The sequence below is a fragment of the Colletotrichum siamense genome, assembly GCF_013390195.1.
Source record: "Colletotrichum siamense strain Cg363 chromosome Unknown KSG_Cg363_contig06, whole genome shotgun sequence".
Lineage (NCBI taxonomy): Eukaryota > Fungi > Ascomycota > Sordariomycetes > Glomerellales > Glomerellaceae > Colletotrichum > Colletotrichum siamense.
The window spans coordinates 2327128-2348249 of record NW_023501019.1 but is presented as its reverse complement, the minus strand read 5'-3'; the positions used below and the strand labels follow the sequence as shown (position 1 = coordinate 2348249).

Sequence of the window (21122 nt, the reverse complement as noted above, 5' to 3'; positions counted from 1 at the left end):
AAGGCGCGCCGTCTCGATTCCTGACCTGTCAACCGTCAGGTGAGCGGCTTGGCCTCTTGGCCTATAGTGGAAGTGGCTGGAACAAGGCGATATGATCTGTGATCTATCACTAAGCCTAGCAATGCAACCCCCCCAAGCTGCTGTTCGTGAATGAATACCGCCACAAGGAGAAAAGAAACGTGTGGACGTACGCACATCCAAACATGTACAATGGGGGAGCGCCACCAGGCACTTTCGGGATGTTTGAGACATTCGAGCGGTGGAACGAAAACCTGTTTGCAGCAATCTAGTTCGCCTCGTGGCGTCGCGCTTTTCCGGCAACCTGCATTCTGATGTCTGGGTGCGTGACACCCACCACTTTCTGTCTTCCCCCACATCTGTTCTTGCCCGGGCATCAGCATGCAAAGCAGATGCCCTTCTTTTACCAGGTCGCCGGTAGCCAGGGAAAAGGCGTCCCAGGGTATCGTTTGACCTACAAGGACCAACAGGTATCGGATATGGGAACCAATCAGTGCCGTGAAGAGAATCCAGCGATAGCACACGACGGCTGCCACCAGCGAGTATTGTGTTACGAATGCCTCGTACGCTTCGGCTACCTTTCCGCGGTAGCATGAGACAAGACCGTGGACCGGCTCCGGAGGCTAGCGATAAAAGGAACATTACGATCAGTAATGCAGAAAGATATGCCCTTTTCGAGCCTTGTGCAGTGCCCCAACCAATGTCAGCCACAGCATACACATGTGGCATGGCCTGAGTTTGCATGGATTTTTACTTTCCGTCACCCGCCGCCGTCTTTCGGTCCGGGCCCGCAGGAAGCAAGCCTCAACCGGTCTTGTTCATCCAACTAACCGTCTCTCTAGGAGGACCCACGATACTAGTGGTAGGATTAGGGGTCCAAAGGGCAGGCTTGACGCCAATGGCGGCCGGGATAGAGGTCAAAGATACCGAGAGATCGTCTCGAAGATTGGGATAGACGCCTTCCTTCGGATGTTTCTATTGACAACTCCGCTGTTTGTTCGCACCAATGGTGAGGGTCAGCGAGCGAACGGCCGGCTGATCCTTCCTTCTTGATCCTCCCTTTCGGGTCATGTTATTGTGCGACGATGCGCGAACCCCCCTTTTCCTTTGGTGAATGACGATTCCACATTCAAAATGGGCCTTTCTTTTTGAAATTATCCTCGCACAGCGTTCGCCAGATCGACCAACGCTGAGGGAGGGGGGCGCGTGGAAAGGGGTAACGGAGAGAAAGGCAGGCGCACGAGTGTGCGGGAGCTAACATAGTCACCGTCTACTGCTAGCCTACCTGCCTTTCCTCTTGAACGTCCGGCTCAGCCCAGATCGAGAATGCCCATAGCTCGCCCCCCTCGTTGTGCGCGCCCAGTCACCGCTGTGCTGCATGCGGGTGTGGCCAACCCGATCGTTCCATGTTTGAGGATCTGTTCGTCCCCGATCCAGGTGCGTGCGAAACCCACGATGGCGGCTAGGAACCCGCTGGCTTCTCTTCGTCCTGGAGATCTGGAGCTGCCTGGAGCTAACAAAATGGTCCAGCTCAACTTTAATTCTCTACGCTGGCTGGGGGGCCCTTAGCTGATGGTCAGAGGCAAAGATGGGGGTTAGGTGAGTATCGAGCAAAGTCCAGACCCAGTTTGACGAGACAACGCTAATAATGGGCAAATGAGGCTTGAAGGCGCCCGGCTGCAGACGTCAAGGAGGGGATGAATTTAGGCGAACGGTGTAACCTGGCGTCGGAGATATGACGCCTAGTCCTAGATCTCGACGATGAAGGGGTAGGAGGGGCGTTACTAGGCAGGACCATCTGGCGAAATGTGTGACATTGCGTCGGAGATTGGGCCGGTTGTATCCAGATGTTGGGGTCGAGATGGATTTGGTATAAGGGAGGAGTCTAGATCGTCGAGGCGGTGGTGACGGCAAGCCCGGAGCGGGCTGGCCAACGGGCAAAGACTGAACGTTCGGAATGAGGTAAGTGATGATCTTGGGGACCGCTAGTGCGGGCGACACTGGGCATCCGGGGGGGAGGGATTGAACGCGATATCTGGCGCGACATTCTTCGATGAGGGTCTATATTCCTGAAAACGGGTTGATACTCGGATCGTGAGGATGAGCATCTTGCTCGGGCCGGATCTATTGCATGACTCTGGCCGAAGGACACGTTTTGCGATGAAGGAAGGGATCATCATCTGTCAAAGGGATCTGGGAGAGGGTCATGGAAGTGTTTCTGCTGCTTGCGGTTGTGGTTGATATCGGAGGTTCATGGTCCCGGAAGCGTTCCCGCCCAAGCTGCCTTGCTGGCGGGCCGAAGGGTTCAGCGCTGTCCAGGGCACCGGGGTAAGCTTGTTTTCGAAGCGGTTGACGTTGAAGGCTTGGTAGAAGTCTGGCCCGGTAGAGGGTCGCCATCGCCGGATAGGGAAATCCGTAAAGTCATCCTGTCCTCGTGCCGACGCCTGACATGCTTAGCATACGTGTGTATTTCCGCAAACGGATGCGGCTAAATGATTCGAGGCCCAGAACGTCGGGATCTCGTGGCGAGAAACGAATTGCTGGAATGCCCATGTGTTGAGTTGACGGGATGATGGCAGGATTCGTCAGTCCATGAGATTTCCATGCGACGAGACAGAGGAGGTTTTTTCCGGTCCGCCCTTCCACGGGGGTCAACCCAGGGTTGCATTTGCCGGGCGGAGTTTCGGCGACCCGTGATTGCGGAGTTTGGCGGCCGTGTGGGGCCGCAGCGGGCGGACTTTGGGGCTGGCGGAGTTTGACACATCCAACCTCCGCTCCGGACCCTCCGACGTGATCTCACCCAAACTCCGTCATCTCACCGAGCCCCCCAGTACAACGAACTCATGCACTCTTCCACCGCGTAAGCTCCAGCCTGCCTACTCACCACACGTGGATCTAGACAGGCCAGATTGTTTCCCATCGAGCAGAGACTGATTTAGTGGAAATCTTTCTTGTCATTCCCACTTTCTCGCCTCCCATCTTCCCCCAGCTTCAGGGCTGTCCGAGCAAATCCCGTCCCTCTTATACAATCAGGTTTACTCAACAGTCGCCTCAAGAATCTCAGTCTCCGCCTCAAAAGCGGAACAGGACACACAAGGCACAAAGAGCCATGTCCGCCACCGATCCCAAGATGGGCGGCGATGCGGATGCCGCGGATAAGTCGCGGCAGAAGAGCTGCAACGCCTGCGTACGGAGCAAGCGCCGCTGCGACAAGCGGACCCCGCGCTGCACCCGCTGCTCAGAGAAGAACTTCGCCTGCGTCTACCAGAACCTGCCCCCGGCCGGCGGTGGTCCTGCCGAGGGTGCGGCAGCAGCAAAGGCTGCCACAGTAAGCGATGCCCAGGATGATCCGCTACAGGCCATGGACCTCGAGGACGGTAGCAGTGACCATCTCCCGCCGCCGCCGCATCCTTTTGATTTCAACACGCTCGGCGGGAGCTCTTCCTCGACATCACCCACCTATGTCAACGGCACACTGGTGATGGACGAGCCCACTGACAGCAGCGCGACGACGTCGTCGTTGAACTTGGATCCCAACATGCCGAATTTCGATTTCAACTCGGTCATGGACTTTTTGAACGCAGACCCGGCGCAGGGCGGTGAGATGCAGGTCTGGGAGACGCCGCAGTTCCCCCAGTTGTCCAAAAGTCTCGCGCCCGAACTGCCGTACATGGGTTCCGTATGTTGTGGTATGGAGAGGGACGACATTCTGGTAAGCAACCCAACTCTTCTTCATCGCTCAACCCCCCCTCTTCCTCTCATCTCATCCATCACCACGCATCACCACATCCTACGCCGACCCACAACACACCTTCTCATTCCCTTTCATAACCCCCTTCTCACCGTATGATATCCGTCATTACATGCCAGCCCCATCCCTGACCAAGAGAAACTCAGTGCATGTCGCAGGGAGACTTCCAACCATGGCAGATCCACGAGCCCGACTCGCGCATCGGCTACATGGTGTCCTACCTCACAAACATGCACACGACCTTCGCCCAGACGAAGCAGACCCCCTTCCTCCACCGGCACCTCTACCGCGGCATCCACGCCACACCCCGGCCCCTCCTCGCCGCCTACACGGCCATCTCCGCCTACGCGGGCCGCACCAACGCCAACAAGGGCTGGGCCATCCGCGCCATCTGCGAGGGCGCCGCCGAGGTGCTCAAGTCCGCCAAGGACCCGGCCGCGAGCGCGGCGATGACGGGGCATGAGAAGCTCGCGCGAACGCAGGCGCTGTGGCTGCTGCAGACGATTCGCTGTTTCGACGGGGATGTGGCGATGAGGGCGCAGGGGGAGAGGGATATGGAGGTGCTGAAGCGGTGGTTGAAGGAGTTGGAGGGGCTGAGGGACAACCTTGATGATGTGCACCTGCTGGATGATCTTGCCCTCAGACAGAGGCCGCCTCGGTCGTGGGAAGTGTGGGTGTTTAATGAGTGTGTGAGGAGGACGGTGCTGATGGGCCATATCTTCACCTCGCTGTTTGAGATACTAAAGGCGGCCGGCGAGAGTGGTAAGTTTTCTTGCTTTGTGTTTCCCCCTTTCCGTTGCCTCATGAGCTGCGTCAATGTCGCCTCTCAATGCATCCAATTTTGGCGTTCCGAGCTGACCGACGAAACCAGAACCGGACGTTACCAACTGGCTGGCACCCCACAGGTGGACCTTCTCCAGATCATTATGGGAAGCGCAGTCATCACCTGCCTTCTTCTCGTCGTGGCGGGAGAAGCCGCTATTCATGGTCAACAGCTTCTTTGTGCAGGAGGTAGCCAAGGTAGCGAGGCCGTTCGACGTGGATGAGTTTGCGAGGTTATTTCTTACTGTGTAAGTTGACTGCTTTGGGACGGGAGGCGTCGGACACTGGATTGTTGTCTGTGTGCTAACAAAGATTGTGGTGCAGAAACTTTGGTGTTGAGGAGACGAAGCATTTCATGCTGGAGGTCTGATCCAAGCATTCGCGAGCTGCACAGTGTTGTGAAAAAAGGTTTCCGGGCCCCTGCCTGGTATAAGCAGGTCTGTTGCGACGAGGCTCTGTCACGGGATTCATCCACAAGCATGAGCCGATCCTTCTCATTGCCGGGCGCTAGAATGAAGAATTCAACGGATGGGAGAGAGCGGGCGCAGGTAAAGGGATATGACGAAACGACTTTTTTCTGAAGCATAGCCCGAAATGGGTTCAGATTTAGCTATAGGTTGTCCAGCCATTGGAAGCAGCTGGCGGATAGGAGGCGACGTCGGGATGGCATCACCCCTCCTGGAAGCACCTAATACCCTGTGGCATTTTGCGGGAGCTCAGGGGCCCTATCATCAAGATCACTGAGATGTCTCCCGCCAATACACGGCGCTATTGAAATTAAGTAGGACTTCGTCGTCTGGGACGCATCATTCTAGGGATCAGGCAGTGCACTCTTGAGCTGAGGTTTAACAAGGCAGCACTGGCGTCAATCAACATGGTTATTAAGCTCTGGTTCATCAATGCACAGGATTGTTTGGAATGACTTGACATCAGATACTTCCAGTGTTAGGTCACTGCCCACGAATCCATGGCTACACCAAAGTACAAAGTCTGCTGCATCGCTGTTCACTGTTACCCTCGTTTCTCCTGTCCTTTCAACCGAAGTTTTGGTGCATCCAGCAGAAGATCTCTTGGATTGGGCATTGTGCAGGCTTAAGGAGCAAACAGCAGGAGTCGGAATGACTGAGGGCTCTGACGAAGCTTCAGTCCTCGCTATATTCTTTTTGATCACATTTATTTAAGGCCCATCTCCGATAACACTAAAAATGCGCGCTTCCAATCGTATCTCAATGACTTGCCAGGGCCAAATGGAAGATAGTATTTCCCGAAATCAAGTCGACGAGCTTAAGTCGGCCAAGTCTTCGTCTCTTCGTCTCAAATTTCCTCAGTCCGACCTTTCATGGTCGAGAGTTCATCTGATAGCCTGGACCAAAACTTGCCCTGTGCGGTCCGTCCCGATATCTGCGAAGTTAGGCCCGCGACGATTCAAACTCAATCACCGCGCAGCATAGAATAGTCAACGGAAATTTTCGATTATCTTGAGTATCAATGTGCATGTCACCAACCCCTACATGCAAGCAATAACATACACGGGGCCGCCGTTGAGAGGTACAAATGAGGACCTTCTGTCAACTAACTAGGTCAAGCTGATTTTGTCAATCTGTCGGGGACATACAGCCAAACCCCCTTTCAATGCGATGCCATAACTCCAGACGCCGGAATCTCTTGGGAACACCCAGATACTGCGTTTTCCATCGTTTTGTATCTGTTTTCCATATCATACGAGCAACGTCGAGTTCAAACACCCGTCATTTTCTGGGCTAGAGAAAGTCAGCTAATAATCCATCTGGAGAATCACCATCGAGAAGAAATGAAAAAAAAGAAATACGAAAGATGAAGAGAACCTACTTGTTCGTTACCTGCGCCCAACGACCCCATACCACGTTTCCCGACGCTGTGGTAAGTCCCAATTCAGAGACGTTGACTAAATTCTGAGGTTAGCTGTGGATTTCCAACCGATTTCAGGAACCATACCCTCAATAATTGTTCCTTTAGTAAGAACTCCCAGAGACGTGTACAAAGGCGCATTGGGGTTCTTCTTGACCGACAAGATGGGAAGTTTGATAGTGACGTTGAGCTGGGGATGGGTAACATTGGCATATTTGTAGCGCTGCGGAGTGGGAAGGCACGTTAGCTATATTTATTGCCAGATTGAGTTTACAGGAATTGAAAACTGACCAGACCCATAGGGCGAATGAATCTCTCGGCTTTCGGATTGGCGCGGGTGAAGTTCTGTCCAACGAAGGTAGGTTTGGTGATCTGTGGTTGTGGTCAGTGAATGCTAACATCGATACGCAGGAATGCCGCGCATCATAGGATATGAGAGCCCATCGCCCCAAAATCGAATAAGCAGCTCGCTGGATCACTAACCATCCTCTTCCATTGCTTCTGGTGCGTCTTCTTTCCTGTTCCTACAACTTTAAACATCTCCTCTTCAGAAATGCCGCGGACCTTTGGCAACTATGGACTTTTCTTAGTTCTGGACCGTACCGACGTTTTGGTAGGCTCTAACTCACGGGAACGGCAAACTAGAGTATTGTTAGCATGAAGAACCAGCCATAAAACATTCCTGGGGCCTCCTTACTCTCGCTGCCTTCTCAGCACGCTTGTTCTTGATCTGCGAAGAGATGGCCTTTGCATTCTCCGGGTTGTTGCGGTCGAGCAGGTAGGCGGGCATGGGCTCGCTGGGCTCTTTCTCGTTGTTCGTCTTGACGTTGCGCTCCTCGTGGGCCTTGATCTGCTTGCGCATCTGGATCTTCTCCTTTCTTCTGCTCTCGGCGTGAAGCTTAGCGCGGAGGCCACGGAGGTTCTGGGCATCCTTCGAGGCCTTGTGTCCCTCTCTGGCCTCCTTCTTTCTCTTCCTCTCCTCGTAATCGAGACGGCGACCATGCTGCTTCCTCCAGCGCTCCATGTACCTATATTATGTCAGGGAATGCCAGGTGTTTCGGTTGATAGAAGGATTCCATACTCGTTCTACGGAGGGCTTGTTAGCATGGCCGGACTGAGGCGGTAGTGTCTAGGAACTTACCTGAGGCATCTTGAGGGGTCTGCGCTCGAGAGCGACTTCGAAATACTTGTTGGGCGGTACGAAGACGTAAAGAGTGTCGGTGCGACGGCGGTGATGATAGTTCGTCAACAGAGTCGCCAGGCGTTGACGATGCAGGCAAGTGGCGGGTCGCGAAGAAAAAAAACGCCAGTACTTCTCTTATCGATAAGAAAGCTCGGACTGTCGAAAAAGTTGCGGCGGGCGGGGGCCTGCCCGCCAACAACGGGAGTGGATCAATGCTTAATCCGAGCGCAGCTGCAGGACCTCACTAGGAACCTTCCTAGAACTTTTTTGAGCTTCACGACGGCTGGGTCCAATCGCGCATAACGTCAGAAGCCATTGGAAATCCCCCGCCGGATCCAATTCACCGCGCCGAACATTCTCACAATGAGTCGATCCCTGTTGCGCTCCCTTCTGGAGCTCAGGACACCCGTCACCCGCTTACCGCCTACATTCCTCCTCCCGATTCAAGCTAGGAGATTCAACTCTACGGCGCCGATCATCGAGCCCCAGAACACATCCGTCGCCGAAGATGCCCCCGCCGCGGCTGCTCCCTCAGGTGCCGTTGCCGCCGAGCCTTCAATAGCCCAGAAAGCCGTTGCGGCGCAAAAGCCAACGACCCCGTCAGGACCCATTTCTGAACAAGTAAAGGCGGTTCTACCATTCCTGGCCGCCCAGCCAAACCACTACATTACCTTCCACATCCACGGACGCCCCTACCTCGTCACGCCAGGCGACAGCGTCCGCCTCCCCTTCAAGATGCCTGGTGTCGTGCCCGGCGATGTCCTCCGTCTCAACCGAGCGTCCGTCATCGGTAGCAGAGACTACACCCTCAAGGGCGCGCCATTCATCGACGAGCGGCTTTACGAGTGCAGAGCTGTGGTGACGGGTACTGAAAGTGAGCCCATGCGGTTCAAGGAAAAGACGAAGAGGAGGCAGAGGAAGGTGAAGACGGTCAAGAGCAAGCACCGCTATACGACACTGGCTATTAGCGAGCTGAAGATCAACAGCTCGGAAGAGATTGAGGTATAGGCGGCCCGGGGTTTTCCAAACCGAGAGGTATTGGATTGTTGTTCGAGTACCACGAACGGGTGTATAAAACACACAGGGTCGCATGATTCTCTGTACCAATGTCTCCATATCGGGACTGTATCAATAGACAAACAAAATTTCACGAGTGAGCGAAGTCGGGCATGGATCTGTAATTAAAACGAGTGCCATAAGGCTCGAACTTGAATTTGAAGCGGGCGGGGAGTCCGTCGCTGTCTCGAATGAAGTAATCTGCCGTAACTGGAGGTCGCTGCCTCTGAGGTAATAACGAAAACAAGGTAATGGGATAAACGTGCGGCGCAAACAGCCGAATAAGAATTAAAGCAAGACGCCCCAGAAACTCCAAGCTATGAATGTTGTCCGTCATCATGATCCAAAGTGAAGTTGCCAAATGACGCCCTTTTCATACAACTTTCCAACATTAACGCCCATACGCTCTCATGATCTATTCGTGGCTTTTCTGACACTGGCCCAGTATGCTGATGGCCAAACCGACATGACCTCGGCCTCGGTCGGCATGCGTTCTCGACATCTCGTGACGACGCTCTGGATGATTCTACCAAGGAGTTCCTCATCGATTGGAAGTGCCTTCTCGCTAAGCTCATTAGGGTAAAGGAAGGGATCGGTCTCGTGGAGGAGTTCCTCGCAGGTCGGCCGCATGTGAACATCGCGATTCAAGCACCTCCTCAAGGTTCTTATCAATGAGGGGGGTACAGGCATGCCGCCCATCCCCCTTGAAGGGAATTCGATATTGTGGTCCCAGTTGATAATGGCTTGGCATCTTGCCATCTGGTTGGCAATGTGACCAAATGGGGCGATTCCGTACACAAGCTGGTAGAGAATGCAGCCAAGTGACCAGACATCGCTGGGCTTGCCCACCTTCATCAACTTGGGTCGACCAGGAACACGCCCACCTCGGGGCGCGTTGAAGTCCAAGAGTGATTCAGGAGACATGTAGTTCGGTGTGCCGACTTGCGTTTCGCGATGCACATTGACGGTTTCGTCTGTCTGGATGGCATTGGCGATGCCGAAGTCGATCAGCTTTAAGCGACCCTTGACGAGGACAAAGTTGGCGGGCTTGAGATCGGAGTGCACGATCTCGCATTGATGGACTGCTTGAATACATTCAAGCATCTCTTGCCAATAGAAACGGACGAAAACCGGATCGAACTTGGCGGCCTCAGGGTTTTGTCGACTTCGGATGAGGGTGTTGAGATCCAACTCGCCCATCTCCATAAGCTGATGCTAGGTTAGTTGTGTTCGCGTAGTACATGACGAGCTCACTCACCAGAGTTAGCACTCTCTTCTCATCATTCATTTCGTAGTCGTATAGATTGATGACTCGGTCGACACCGTTGAGTTTGCGCAGCAAGTCGATCTCGCCTCGATAACCCCTGATTTGGCCTTCATCTGCATTCTCCAGCGAGACTCTCTTCAAAGCAAACATTGCTCCGTTTTCGGCAGTAACGCGGTAGACCTTAGCGCTACCGCCACGGCCCAAACAGTCGAGCCTTGTATACGACTTCCCATTCACACGGAGGATATTTCGCTTTTGCCTTCCCTGAGTGGTAGTAGCTGCTCCCGCGGAAGTGGTTGCAGCATCTAGGACAGACATCTTTGGTGGTGGTGGCGGCGCCGGCCTGCGAGGGGTGTTGTTCGCAAGCGAAGACAGTGGTTTCCGGTCAGGAGAAGCAGCAGGTTGCTGGCGGGCTACTTCAGGATTGGCGGAACGTCTCGGGACCTTCTCTTCCTTCTCACCAAGGAGGCTGACTGCGGGCTTGGAGCTTCTGAGGATTGAAGGAATTTCGTTCTCCTGGTCGTGGGCAGATGGTACCTGAGGCCGAGGTGCCGGCAACTTGTAGTGAATCTCCTCCGGCTCTTCTCTCTCCTGGGGTGATTGTCGCGCAGATGCGACCGGCTCTGCGTAAGACGTCGGTCGTCTATGACCTGGTCTTGAAGGATCGCTCAGAGCCACCGGGCTCCCTGATGCAAGTTGCCTGCCGTTTCCATAGAATGATGAGGCAAGGTCATTGTCGGCCTCACGGCCCTGGCGATCATACTCATTACTTGACATCAAGCCATCGCCCTCAACCTCGCCATTGCCTTCGGCCTCCTCCTCACTCTGACGTCTACGACCACGTCGTGCCGGGCCACTGAGGAAGCTTCCTGGAACCTTGCCGACGCGCTTGACACGCATGGAGCCTTGCAGTGCTGGGTTATCCTCTGGCTTGACGTTCCTTCCGACGGTAGAAGGGTGGCGCGAGACACTTCCAGGGTTGATACCAGCGGCATGTCGGCCGGCAGTTACTGGCTCCTCAGAATGCTCCTGCTCGAAATGCGACCCAGACCGGCGTGAATGGCCAGTCGAGCTGTTAAGTCGACTTCTGTTGCCCGATGAGCCGGCGGCAATGCGGACAACTCGGACTCCTTGAGCAGGAGTGTTGACGTCCTGGGGCGGTTCTGGCTTCTCATCGGAAGACTGTTCACGGCTTTCTGGCCGACTCCTTGAGCGAGGGCGTTGGTTGGTGGATCGCGACAGTGATGTTGATCGTCGCTTCGTGGGTCCCATCTGGCTTAGACTCTTGGGTGTTGTGCTGAGTCTGACGACTCTCTTGCGCACGGGACTTGTCTCGCGGCTTCTCATGGGTGATGAGGGTTTTGATGATCTCGTCTCATGTGCTTGCGCACTTCCGGACCTGAGGGATCTTCTCTCTTCTGTAGCAGATGTCGTCGACGCAGCGAGGTTGCTTGCGCGACGGCGCGTTCGTGGCGGGGATGGTGCACGCTCAGGTTGGGCGGAGCCGCCATCGTTAAGGAGTGCCTTGGTGAGAGCGCTGAGCTTCATAGGGACCGGAATCTCATCGTCGGAGCTATCGTGCATGGCGTACTGTTGCGAATCCGCCTTCCTAGACAGAGCAGGTGCGGCAGCTGTCGCGTGAACAGGGTTTGATTCGGTTCGGCCCAAGTGCGGGCGCGAGGGCAAGCGACGGAGGCCTTGTCTCTGCGAAGGTCGCCGTGACAATCCGGTGCCAGCGGTACCCATCGGGGTGGGCGAAGCTGTCGACATGTCCATTTTTTCCGGTCGAGGTGGTTGGGGGTGGAGGTTTGTTTTGCAGGTGTGAGCAATGTAGGTAATTGAGCAATTCGGCGCGTCCCTTCCACGTCTCGGAGACTGACCACCTTCCGCCGCAAAAGCGATTGTTTCTGTCGAGTAAAGGATGATTTACGTGTCAATGGTGCCCATGATCCAAAGGATTGAAAATGGAGGAAAGATTAGTTTATGCGGCGCGTCATTAGCATCTTGTAATGCTGGGGGGGATGTGTCGGTTCCTTGTCGAATTCAACGACGTTCCCAGTATTTGGGGCTAACAGGGGTCGTCCAATGAGAGGGCAGGTTCGGCAGACTAAGTTGTCCGGGCAACTGGCTGGCAGAGCTTAGTGTGGGACGCGAGGCGGCACATTCCCCTGTTCGTCGCATGAAATTTGCACATCAGATTCTGGCCCTATGCCTGAGGCAGAAACATACTGGAGTGAGCAACGGTGCGAACCGGCATGGCCAAAGCTTCTAATTGAAATCGCTTAGAGATGCGCGCACTGGAGATCCATCAGACGCCTTGCGGACCCAATGCCCCGCATGTAGGAGGATGTGGGTGCATGTAATCTTGCTGCAAGACGCCGTACCTGTACTGCAGGACGGTGGAAGGAGCGCGATGTCCCAGACGGCAACACATGGTAGAAGTTTCACGATCACGGGGGAGAATTGTTTTCAAAGAAGCAGCGAGCTTTTCAATTGTCCGAAAACAGCCGGTTTCCCTACACAAATGTGCGTCGAAGTCCAACCCAAGAGTTCCCCCATGCGAATGACATGCGAAAATGTCGGCCAGATGTTGCTGCGTGACTTCTTTGATGAGGTCGGGGCACTCGGCCAGTCATCAGCGTCGTGAGAAGGGTATTTAGTCGAAGAGACCGAAGCCCATGTCGTCGTCGGACTCCTCCTTCTCCTCCTCCTTGGGAGCCTCGGCCTCAGCCTCAGCAGCACCGCCAGCAGCGGCACCACCAGCGGCGGGAGCAGCACCAGCGCCACCAGAGGGGACGGAGGCGAGCTTGGAAGAACCCTCAGAGATCAGCTGTGGGGAAGTCAGCGCGCATGTTCACGGGAAGAAAAACTCAGACGATCATCCTGCCGGGAGAAAACTGACCTCGTTGATGTCCTTGCCCTCGAGCTCAGAGATGAGCTTGTTGAGGCGCTCGTCATCGGCCTCAATGCCGACGGACTCAAGGACAGCCTTGACGTCCTTGGCAGAGGGGGAGGTGTTGCCACCGAGGCCGAGGAGAAGGTAAGCGGCGAGGTGCTTCATTTTGATTGTGGTATTTCTGGATCAGACAGCAAGGTCAGCCAACGGTCCTCAAGATATTTGCAAGCGGCGGAGCATGCGACAAGCATTACCAACAGTAACAACGTCGGCGAGGGAGGAGTGCAGCGGGGAGTAGGACTCACAGTTTCTTGAAGAGAACACGAGAGGTCAATCAATTTAACCGCAAGTTGGGCGGAGACTGAATCTTCGAGTCCTAAGAGGATAGTTGGCGGTGGTTGTCTCTTCGGAAAGTTGGTTGCGAAAAAAAAAGTTTCGCCTTTTGTCACGGCTGTGGGCAAAAAATTAGACCCTAACAGGCGTTTAGGGCGGGGGGCCAGCGCCCGATGCTGAGTGGCTGGCCGTCTGTGGCGGGGCAGCTCACCAGCCACCTGCCCGTCAGCTCCCCTGGGAGTCCACCCAAGTGCACGGGACCCTGCCATCTTCCAGTGGTAATCGCGATAAATGACGAGAACCTGGAAGCTCGGCACTCCCGGAACCGGAGCCACTGCTTCTTCCGAAAGCCTGGAAGTCCAGGCTGGTAATAAGGCAGAGGCACAGTGCTGGAAGTACCACTGATTCCCACCCCCAGGCCAGCAGATATAAACTTGCCAACTCCAACGCCACTTCCTTTTGTTTCCCCCGAAACCCAACTTTCGACTTTCCCGACCATCAGACGCCCGTTGCGTGTCCTCCGCGACCATCGCCTCATTTTTCGCGATTTTTCCACCCGCGACTCCCACGATTTCGGCCGACGTTCAGGCTCGCGTCTCTCCAAGTCTTTGGGGGCACTGGGCTCGCTGAATCGCAGAAAACTTGGGGTTCTCGCACTTTCCATACCGATGACTCAAGCCTCTGCCTAATGCATCCTGACGGCTGCTTCAAGCAATCTAGACCCTTGCTTGACGATACTTGGCTGTAAGAGACCGTCAACATGCCGGTAAGTCTAACGAGCACGCGACCTCCTGCGATTTCCGCTTCGCAGAGACTCATTTCGCCGACGAACGCTCACCCCCTCTCCCAGATCGGAGATCTTCTCGCCCAAATAAGTGGCGATAAGTCACAGAGCACCTCTCCGGCGCCGACACGACCGGCCATCGCTGCCGCCCCGAAACGAAAAGCAGACGATGATTTGCGCAGTACCGTTTCAAATAAGACGCCGCGAACCAGCACCACAGCGCCCAGTTCGTCGTCAGCTTCGAAGCCCGCTAGCGCCCCGAGACCCGCTTCGCGACCTGCGGAAAAGGCGACGACCATTACCGGCTACCGAGGCAGCGCAGCCCGACCCTCAGATCGAACATCATCAACACCCAAACTCCTGGGCAATGGCACATCATCAGCGAAGCCCAGCACCTCCAGTGCGCGACCCTTAAACGGGTCTGGTGCATCAAGGCCCACCACCCTGCCCAGCCGACCATCACCCGCCCCTCCAAAGGATGGTGCAGCCCCGAAAAAGGGGTCTTTTGCTGAGATTTTGGCGCGTGCCAAGAAGGCTCAAGAATCGATGGGCCAAGTCGGAAAAATTCAACACAAGCCTGTTGAGAAGGTTCTCACCAAGAAAGAACGTGAGGATTTGGCGTTACAGGCAAAGAAGGATGCAAAGGCGGCAACGGCCAAGGGCGGAGCTGCGAGACAACCGTCAAAGTTCCAGGGCACGTCCAGACCATCCTCAGGTGCCCCGGCACGCAACGGGGCTGGTACCAATGGGTCTTCCAGGAATGGCGCACCTGACCGAGCGAAGGACCCTCGAGCTGCAGCAAAGGCACGCGCTACTGAGGAGGAGCAGGAAAAGAAGCTCAAAAAGGCAGCCGTGGCGACCACAGGATACACTGGCACTGCCCGCCCGAGACCCGGTGCAACCTCAACGAAGAAGAAGCCAACTCCCGGCGGTGCCCTCCTCAATAGTCGCCCTGCACCACGCTATGGCGGCTCCGCGAGAAGGTCTCGCTACGAAGACGAGGAAGACGAAGAACTCGACGACTTCATCGAGTATGATGACGAAGAAGACGATGCTGGTCCCCGTTACACCTACGACTCGGACGGCTCTTCAGACATGGAGGCCGGCATGGACGACGTATGGGAGGAAGAGCAGATGGCAGAGCGTGTAGCTCGCAGAGAGGATCTCGAGCAGGAGAAGCTCGAGAAGCGACTCAAAGCTGAGAAGGAAGAGCGTAAGCGCAAGTTCTACGAGCAGCAGCGTGGACGGCGTTAGTCACGAGCCCCGGCGCTTCAGACGGTATCACAGGGGAACAGGAACCTGGGCACTAAGGGCATTTGCACCGGTAGGCGCGGCGCGGCAGCATCACATTAGCGACGGCGTTACTGTATTTGTTTTGTCATCATTGGGTTAGGGAATTACTCACGGCACACACGGCCGACTTCATTTGGCGGTTTTCACCTTACTTTCTTCTTTGGAAAGAAGGGTATAAACATGCCACGCGCGCGAGATGATACCTCAGGGGCCAACAAACATTAGCCTAATATTATTACGTCTGTGCCAGTTACTGGTCAGAACCAAGCTCAAGGTCCCAGGGGGAGGATTGGTGCTGCAATACCTGACAGAATGCCGAGAACTTGGCGGCCCTGTAACAGGAGAGTCCCAGCCAGAATCACGTAATGCGTTTGCCCGTTTGATAGGAAAAGTAGATTGTCTTACGTAGTCAGGTTATTGGGTAGTCACAAACAACCTGTTGTTAAACCACAGGGCCACGTCGTCTTGGTGATGTTGCGCAAACGTTATGTAATCCTTGTATCTCAGTCTGTGGGAGCCCCAGTGCCATAATCCATGGGGTATCAAATCTACCCATTCCATCGCATGATCCCATCCCCCAACGCCAGCTTTCCAATGTTGCCCAAGATTCCACAAGATACCTGCTGTGAGCCATTGACCGGAGCTACTAAGCTCCGTTCTTCCGCAACTGATAACTCCGATACGTGATGTTGAACCAGGCTGGCGACGAACGACTGCGGCAGTACGTCATCCGGTCCGCATGTCGTTTGTTGTTACACGCGATCTACGACCGCAAACTTTGCGCCCTGTAAGCCTTTTGGCTAACAAGGGAAGAAAAAATAAAGCCAGAAATGCAACCGTCCATGTTGATGGCAAGCAAAGATGGGGAAAGAAGGTATTAGAAGGCGGCAGGAAGAAATTCTGCCACCTGATTTGTGCCTCCTGTTTAACACCCGAGTGGGAAAAGGAACAAACAAATGCAAACGTTGCTGGTGTTGCGGCTGCAAATTGCTTTTCAAGGATAACTTCTCCGCGGAGGCGAGAGACCCTGGAGGAACACTGCCGCCCACCAAACTCTGGCGGACGAGGGACGGGTTCTCTACTGTGACAAGCGGCGCGCAAGTGCTCAGCGTCTTGACCAGGCCCATGTGTCTCAATAATAGTCAGGAGCTCTGCAATCCTATGGTAGATCTTCCGACTTGAGACCTGAGTTCCCATATCCACTCAGATTCCAGCCTTTGTATCGAACTGTAGAACCGCCGCTGCCAGAGAGTGAGGAGGGAGGAGGATTGTGTGGAGGGAGCCCATTGTGATGCTTCATGGGCGGTGGTGGGAGTGAGGCTGGTGCAGCTGGCAGGCTGCTTTTCTGGCCAACGGGAGCATGATGGCCGTTCGTACCGTTGGATGTGCTCTGCTCGTCATCCTTCATAAGGCCCTTTTCTCGCAGATACTGGATTGACTGGAGAACCGTCAAATCCTCTTGGTCCTTGTCGTTGAGGATCAAGCGCTGCTGGATGGTAAGTGCCCCGTTGTTCGCTTCCCGCTCTTTCATGGCCGCCTCTCTGACAGCGGGATCGTGGACGAAACGGCACTTGCCCTTCTTGCCACACGTACCTCCCGTCGAGTAGTACTTGCAGTGTTTCGTAACATCTGCCTTCTTAGCTGGCGGGGGTGGTGGGGGGGCTTGCTGAGCACGACTGGACGCGACTTCTGGCTCGTCGTCTTCAGACTTAATTTCAACGGGGGAGCTGTCTCTCATCTCATCACCCTCGTCCTGCTGTTCACGCTTGCGTTTGATGGACGACTCCACCTTTTCTAGCTGTTTTCTCAGCTTGATAGCGAGGTATTCTTCCTTCTCTAGAGCGGCAGCAAACTTGTGGCTGCTTCCGTGTGCCACCTCGGCAGACTTCTTTGCCTTAACTCGTGCGGCCGTGGGGAAGCGCTTCTTCCGCTCGGCGATATAGGCAGCAACATCAGTGACCCTACGCATTCCATTAGCGGACCATTAGCTTGTTGTTTATTTCCCACTCACTGTAAAGCATCGGCGCCGATCAGCTTGCGAAGAGTCTCCTCTTCCATTTCATCGTCTTCGGAGTCCGAGTCTTGGCCTGGCGTAAGACCCAACGTGTTGGTCTTGCGCTTCTTCTTCTTACCAGAAGCGGCGTTGTTATCATGCTTGTGGAATCCTCCGTCTTGACGATTATGATGATTTCCTTGCTGGCGGTGACGGTTTCTATCGTTGCCGTTTTGGAAGCCTCCTCGGCCTCGCGTGTTGTTCCCGCGGAAGCCACCTCGTCCACGACCGCCATGTCCATCATGCTTGTAGTGTGGCTCGTGTGCTGGGCCGGAAGCATGAGGAGCAGGCGGCGGAGCGTGGTAAGGATACTGGGTAGGAGGCGCGTACGGAACCGGCTGAGCGCGAGGATCTCCGTACGGTTGACCATATCCACCATTCACTTGATGCTGGATCCCTTCGTTGCCGTATGCCGGAGGGGCTGGTGTACTCATGTTGGGAGCTCGCGAGCCACCTCGATCGTTGCCGTATCCGCCGCGGCCGCGGCCACCACTGTAATGGTTCTGAGCGTGTTGATCATGGCCAGACCATTGTTGGGGGGCACTGTATGGTGCAGGATGTTGGTAAGGTTGCCCATACTGTTGCTGCTGGGGAGGCCCGTATCCTGGCTGGTGAGGAGGCGGTTGGGCATGTTGAGGATGGGAGTAAACTTGGGGAGCGTAATTGGGATGGTAGTTGGAGCTGGATAAGGGAGCAGGAGCGTGGGCGCCATGCTGAGGCGTAGGATGGGCGTGATCGTGGTGCCACTGCTGCTGGGGAGGATAACTGCCGCCCGTGGGCTGACCTGCGTACGCAGGGCTGTGTTGGGCATAGGGCTGCTGGCGACCGTACTCGTACTGAGGCTGAGGAGCAGGCGGGTATTCAGGACGACCGCCAGACGTATAACCACCACGGCCACCTCGGCCGGGAGGAGCACCACCTCCTCTGGGGTGTTGTTGATAGGGGCCGCCGTGATGACCGTATCCAGGATGGCTCGCTTGTGCCGCCTGGGGAGGAGGTGGCGGCGGGCCGTAGTTGTAGCCGGACATCTTGGCTCGGCAACGTTGAAGCTCGTGTCTCGAAGGCTCGGTTCGGATCTTCTCCGTTGTGATAGTTATGGGATGTTCGATGATAGAAGGAGACAGGTCGACCAAGAGACTTGATGGCTCCGTACCAGATTACTTCTTTCGAAGGTGAGCGCTTGCGATCGTATCGAACTGCAGGGAGAAAGGGGGCAAAAGGGTGATGAGGTGCAAATCGATATCAAAGAATGAATCTTTTCTGGAGGCAGGAAGACAACCTCGGAACAAGACACCTCGCAAATATGAAATGCAAAAAGAAGGAAGCGCGAGGCGGGAGACGCAGCTTGATGCAGACTGCAGGTTCCCTGACGCGAAGCTGAAGCAGAATGTGGAGCCCAGCAACTTTCTTCCTTTCTGCGGGCAGAGTTCCAGGCTCTGTCCTGGCTCAGGGATGTGGTTTCGGTGGCCGCAATAACTGTTCCAGCGGGTCGAGTAACCTTGGTAGTGTCTTATGGCTGCCTTGGGGGCGCTTTGGTCCGCTGAGTCGACCCTTGGCTAGGCCAGAACCAGAGGGCGGTGTGACAGCGGGTGTCTTTTCCAGCCAGGCGCCCCGCGATTTTGCCGATTTTGCGATTTCATAGACAGCCAGCGACTCATCTGAAATTCCTTCCTTGAAAGGCGCTTTCGCTTCTGATTGAGCCCTCTTGGGAGACGACGATTTGAAGGTCTCCAATTTTCAATTTTGTTCTTTTAATCGTCCAGAGGCCCTCATCGCGAGCAAATAATTGCCCAGCATGTTCATCCTAGTAGGTTTCGATCCTGCAATTTTCACTTGGATGTATCACTAACACGGCCGCAGACCAAAATCGCCGATCTAGTCGAGATCGCACCAGAGGATTTCCGCAAGAAGAGCGGTACCGCAATTGAGGACAATATCAACGCAAAGTACGCGAACAAGGTTATTCAAAAGATTGGCCTCTGCATATGTCTCTATGACATCCTCTGGACCTCAGAAGGACTCATCGGCCACGGCACCGGCCTCGTCAACGTCAACGGTATGTGAGAAATGTCCTCGGGAAGAGCGCATGCCTAACGTCCTTCTAGTTGAATTTAGAATGATCGTCTTCAGACCGTTCAAGGGCGAGGTCATGATTGGCAGGATCAGGAGTTCTACGCCAGCCGGCATCAACCTGAGAACAGACTTTTTCGACGACATTTTTATCCCCTTCGATGAGCTCCCCGAGGGTGCTGAATAGTGAGTGAAAGTCACTCATGATATCAAAGCCCAGTCTGGACTAATTTGTTCCAGCAACCACTCGGAGCAATTATGGATCTGGAATATCGAAGGCGACAGACTCTTCTACGACAACCACGAAATGGTCAGATTCCAAGTTATTGACGAGGAGTGGCACGACCAGACGCCTGCGGGCCCAAGTCAAGGAGAGGAGGCCGCCCCGCCAAAGCCACCATACAAGGTGAAGGGCACCATGGCGATGGAAGGTCTCGGCGTGTGTCTCTGGTGGGATGGTCAGGGCAGCGAGTAGTACTTGGGCGGTCCTTGATTATCTCACAGGCGATGCATTGATTATTTTACGGGAAGAAGATAAAGACCTGGAAGGCGCATGGGCGGCACGGATATGTACATTGTTCTACAATTCTATAACTTGATACCCGAGAGCAGTCTTTGCTCCACATCATCCAGAACTGAGTAGTGGTCAACGACGGCAATGTTTTCGGCCTCGCCCTTGAACTGCTTGTCGGGGTCAACACCGGGCCCAAACATCTGGGGGGCGCCCTGGGCACCCCCCATCTGTCCCATTTGCTGGGCCATCTGGCTGGCGGCTGCTTCACGTCAGTATCCCACTCTTCAAGAGCCCTTATCGAGACTAGCTTACCATTGTCACTTCCCAGAATGAAGTTGAAGACAGATTGTAAACCAAAGATGCAGAGGAAGTACCAGCTGATGCTAGACATCCATCGGGGATCCATGTCCTTGGTCGCGACACCAGCCTGGAGCATGCTCTTGAACTTGATGGTGAGCGGGAACGGCAGCTTCATGATGACGTATCCGCTGAAGAAGGCGTTGATCCAACTCATGATCAGCGTGTTGGGGATAATCATCGCCATGTTGTTCTTCATCATGCCCATCATGCCGTCCATCGCACCCGGGTCCGTGAGCGGGTTCGCGGGGGGTTGGCCCTTGCGATCGGGGTCCTTGAGGTAAGCACCAGACTCATACGCAGCAACAAGCGTGTCACGGCGCGCCTCGAATGACTTCTTCGACAGGACGTGGTGGTTCGTTCGCACGCCGACGCCATGCATCATGGCGCGTTGCTCGCGAAGAGCAGGCTTGTCGAGCTTCTTGGGCGGGGTGGCGAGCATGACCGAGGCATAGTGTCGCAGAATACCAGTCAAGATCATGACCACGGTAATCGGGAACAAGATCCAGTAGCTATTGCGTTGCTTCGATTAGTCCCTACATGCCGAATGGACAATTGGCGGTAGATACGTACAACAACTGGGGATCCCGATGGATCGTCTGCACCGGAACCTGGGCCATGGCGGACGTAATTGACTCGGAACGCCGGGCAGGATGATGCGAAAAGATTGTGATGACGCTTGTCGTTGCAATTACGGCCCGGGGGTTGTGAGCTGGTGGTCGACGTTGCACCTCATCATGGTGGAGAGCTCCCGTCGGAAAAAGAGTTTTGGCGGGGCTCCGAAAGACCACCTTCCACTTTCACTTTTCGACAATGGATTCGCGCAGGGGTCCAAGCT

The 21122-nt window shown here is 55.0% G+C and overlaps 9 protein-coding genes across 9 annotated transcripts; 4 read left to right on the top strand and 5 right to left on the bottom strand.

Moving 5' to 3' along the window:
- Positions 1-3127: 3127 nt before the first annotated feature.
- On the top strand, positions 3128-4961 carry gsfR2-0 (Transcription factor gsfR2; the record flags this gene model as incomplete). The annotated part of the gene is made up of 4 exons (XM_036641458.1): positions 3128-3730; positions 3916-4531; positions 4641-4839; positions 4916-4961. 4 exons carry the CDS (start codon positions 3128-3130, stop codon positions 4959-4961), a joined length of 1464 nt encoding a protein of 487 aa, XP_036493777.1.
- A 1474-nt stretch (positions 4962-6435) lies between these two features.
- nsa2 (Ribosome biogenesis protein nsa2) lies at positions 6436-7502 on the bottom strand (the record flags this gene model as incomplete). Its single annotated transcript, XM_036641457.1, has 6 exons — positions 6436-6515; positions 6566-6701; positions 6770-6850; positions 6962-7051; positions 7108-7119; positions 7176-7502. 6 exons carry the CDS (start codon positions 7500-7502, stop codon positions 6436-6438), a joined length of 726 nt encoding a protein of 241 aa, XP_036493203.1.
- Positions 7503-8024: 522 nt separating this feature from the next.
- CGCS363_v009607 (54S ribosomal protein L49) lies at positions 8025-8669 on the top strand (the record flags this gene model as incomplete). The annotated part of the gene is made up of 1 exon (XM_036641456.1): positions 8025-8669. One exon carries the CDS (start codon positions 8025-8027, stop codon positions 8667-8669), a length of 645 nt encoding a protein of 214 aa, XP_036493779.1.
- Positions 8670-9125: 456 nt separating this feature from the next.
- mph1 (Serine/threonine-protein kinase mph1) lies at positions 9126-11760 on the bottom strand (the record flags this gene model as incomplete). Its single annotated transcript, XM_036641455.1, has 2 exons — positions 9126-9926; positions 9976-11760. 2 exons carry the CDS (start codon positions 11758-11760, stop codon positions 9126-9128), a joined length of 2586 nt encoding a protein of 861 aa, XP_036493780.1.
- An 880-nt stretch (positions 11761-12640) lies between these two features.
- Positions 12641-13045, bottom strand: RLA2 (60S acidic ribosomal protein P2; the record flags this gene model as incomplete). Its single annotated transcript, XM_036641454.1, has 2 exons — positions 12641-12814; positions 12887-13045. 2 exons carry the CDS (start codon positions 13043-13045, stop codon positions 12641-12643), a joined length of 333 nt encoding a protein of 110 aa, XP_036493781.1.
- Positions 13046-13973: 928 nt separating this feature from the next.
- On the top strand, positions 13974-15251 carry CGCS363_v009604 (uncharacterized protein; the record flags this gene model as incomplete). The annotated part of the gene is made up of 1 exon (XM_036641453.1): positions 13974-15251. One exon carries the CDS (start codon positions 13974-13976, stop codon positions 15249-15251), a length of 1278 nt encoding a protein of 425 aa, XP_036493782.1.
- Positions 15252-16449: 1198 nt separating this feature from the next.
- Positions 16450-18371, bottom strand: CGCS363_v009603 (uncharacterized protein; the record flags this gene model as incomplete). Its single annotated transcript, XM_036641452.1, has 2 exons — positions 16450-17251; positions 17302-18371. The coding sequence occupies 2 exons, from the start codon at positions 18369-18371 to the stop codon at positions 16450-16452; spliced, it is 1872 nt and encodes a 623-aa protein (XP_036493783.1).
- Positions 18372-19138: 767 nt separating this feature from the next.
- On the top strand, positions 19139-19888 carry rpc25 (DNA-directed RNA polymerase III subunit rpc8; the record flags this gene model as incomplete). The annotated part of the gene is made up of 4 exons (XM_036641451.1): positions 19139-19150; positions 19204-19399; positions 19449-19599; positions 19654-19888. The coding sequence occupies 4 exons, from the start codon at positions 19139-19141 to the stop codon at positions 19886-19888; spliced, it is 594 nt and encodes a 197-aa protein (XP_036493784.1).
- Positions 19889-20001: 113 nt separating this feature from the next.
- Positions 20002-20904, bottom strand: CGCS363_v009601 (ER membrane protein complex subunit 3; the record flags this gene model as incomplete). The annotated part of the gene is made up of 3 exons (XM_036641450.1): positions 20002-20186; positions 20240-20796; positions 20858-20904. The coding sequence occupies 3 exons, from the start codon at positions 20902-20904 to the stop codon at positions 20002-20004; spliced, it is 789 nt and encodes a 262-aa protein (XP_036493785.1).
- Positions 20905-21122: the final 218 nt, after the last annotated feature.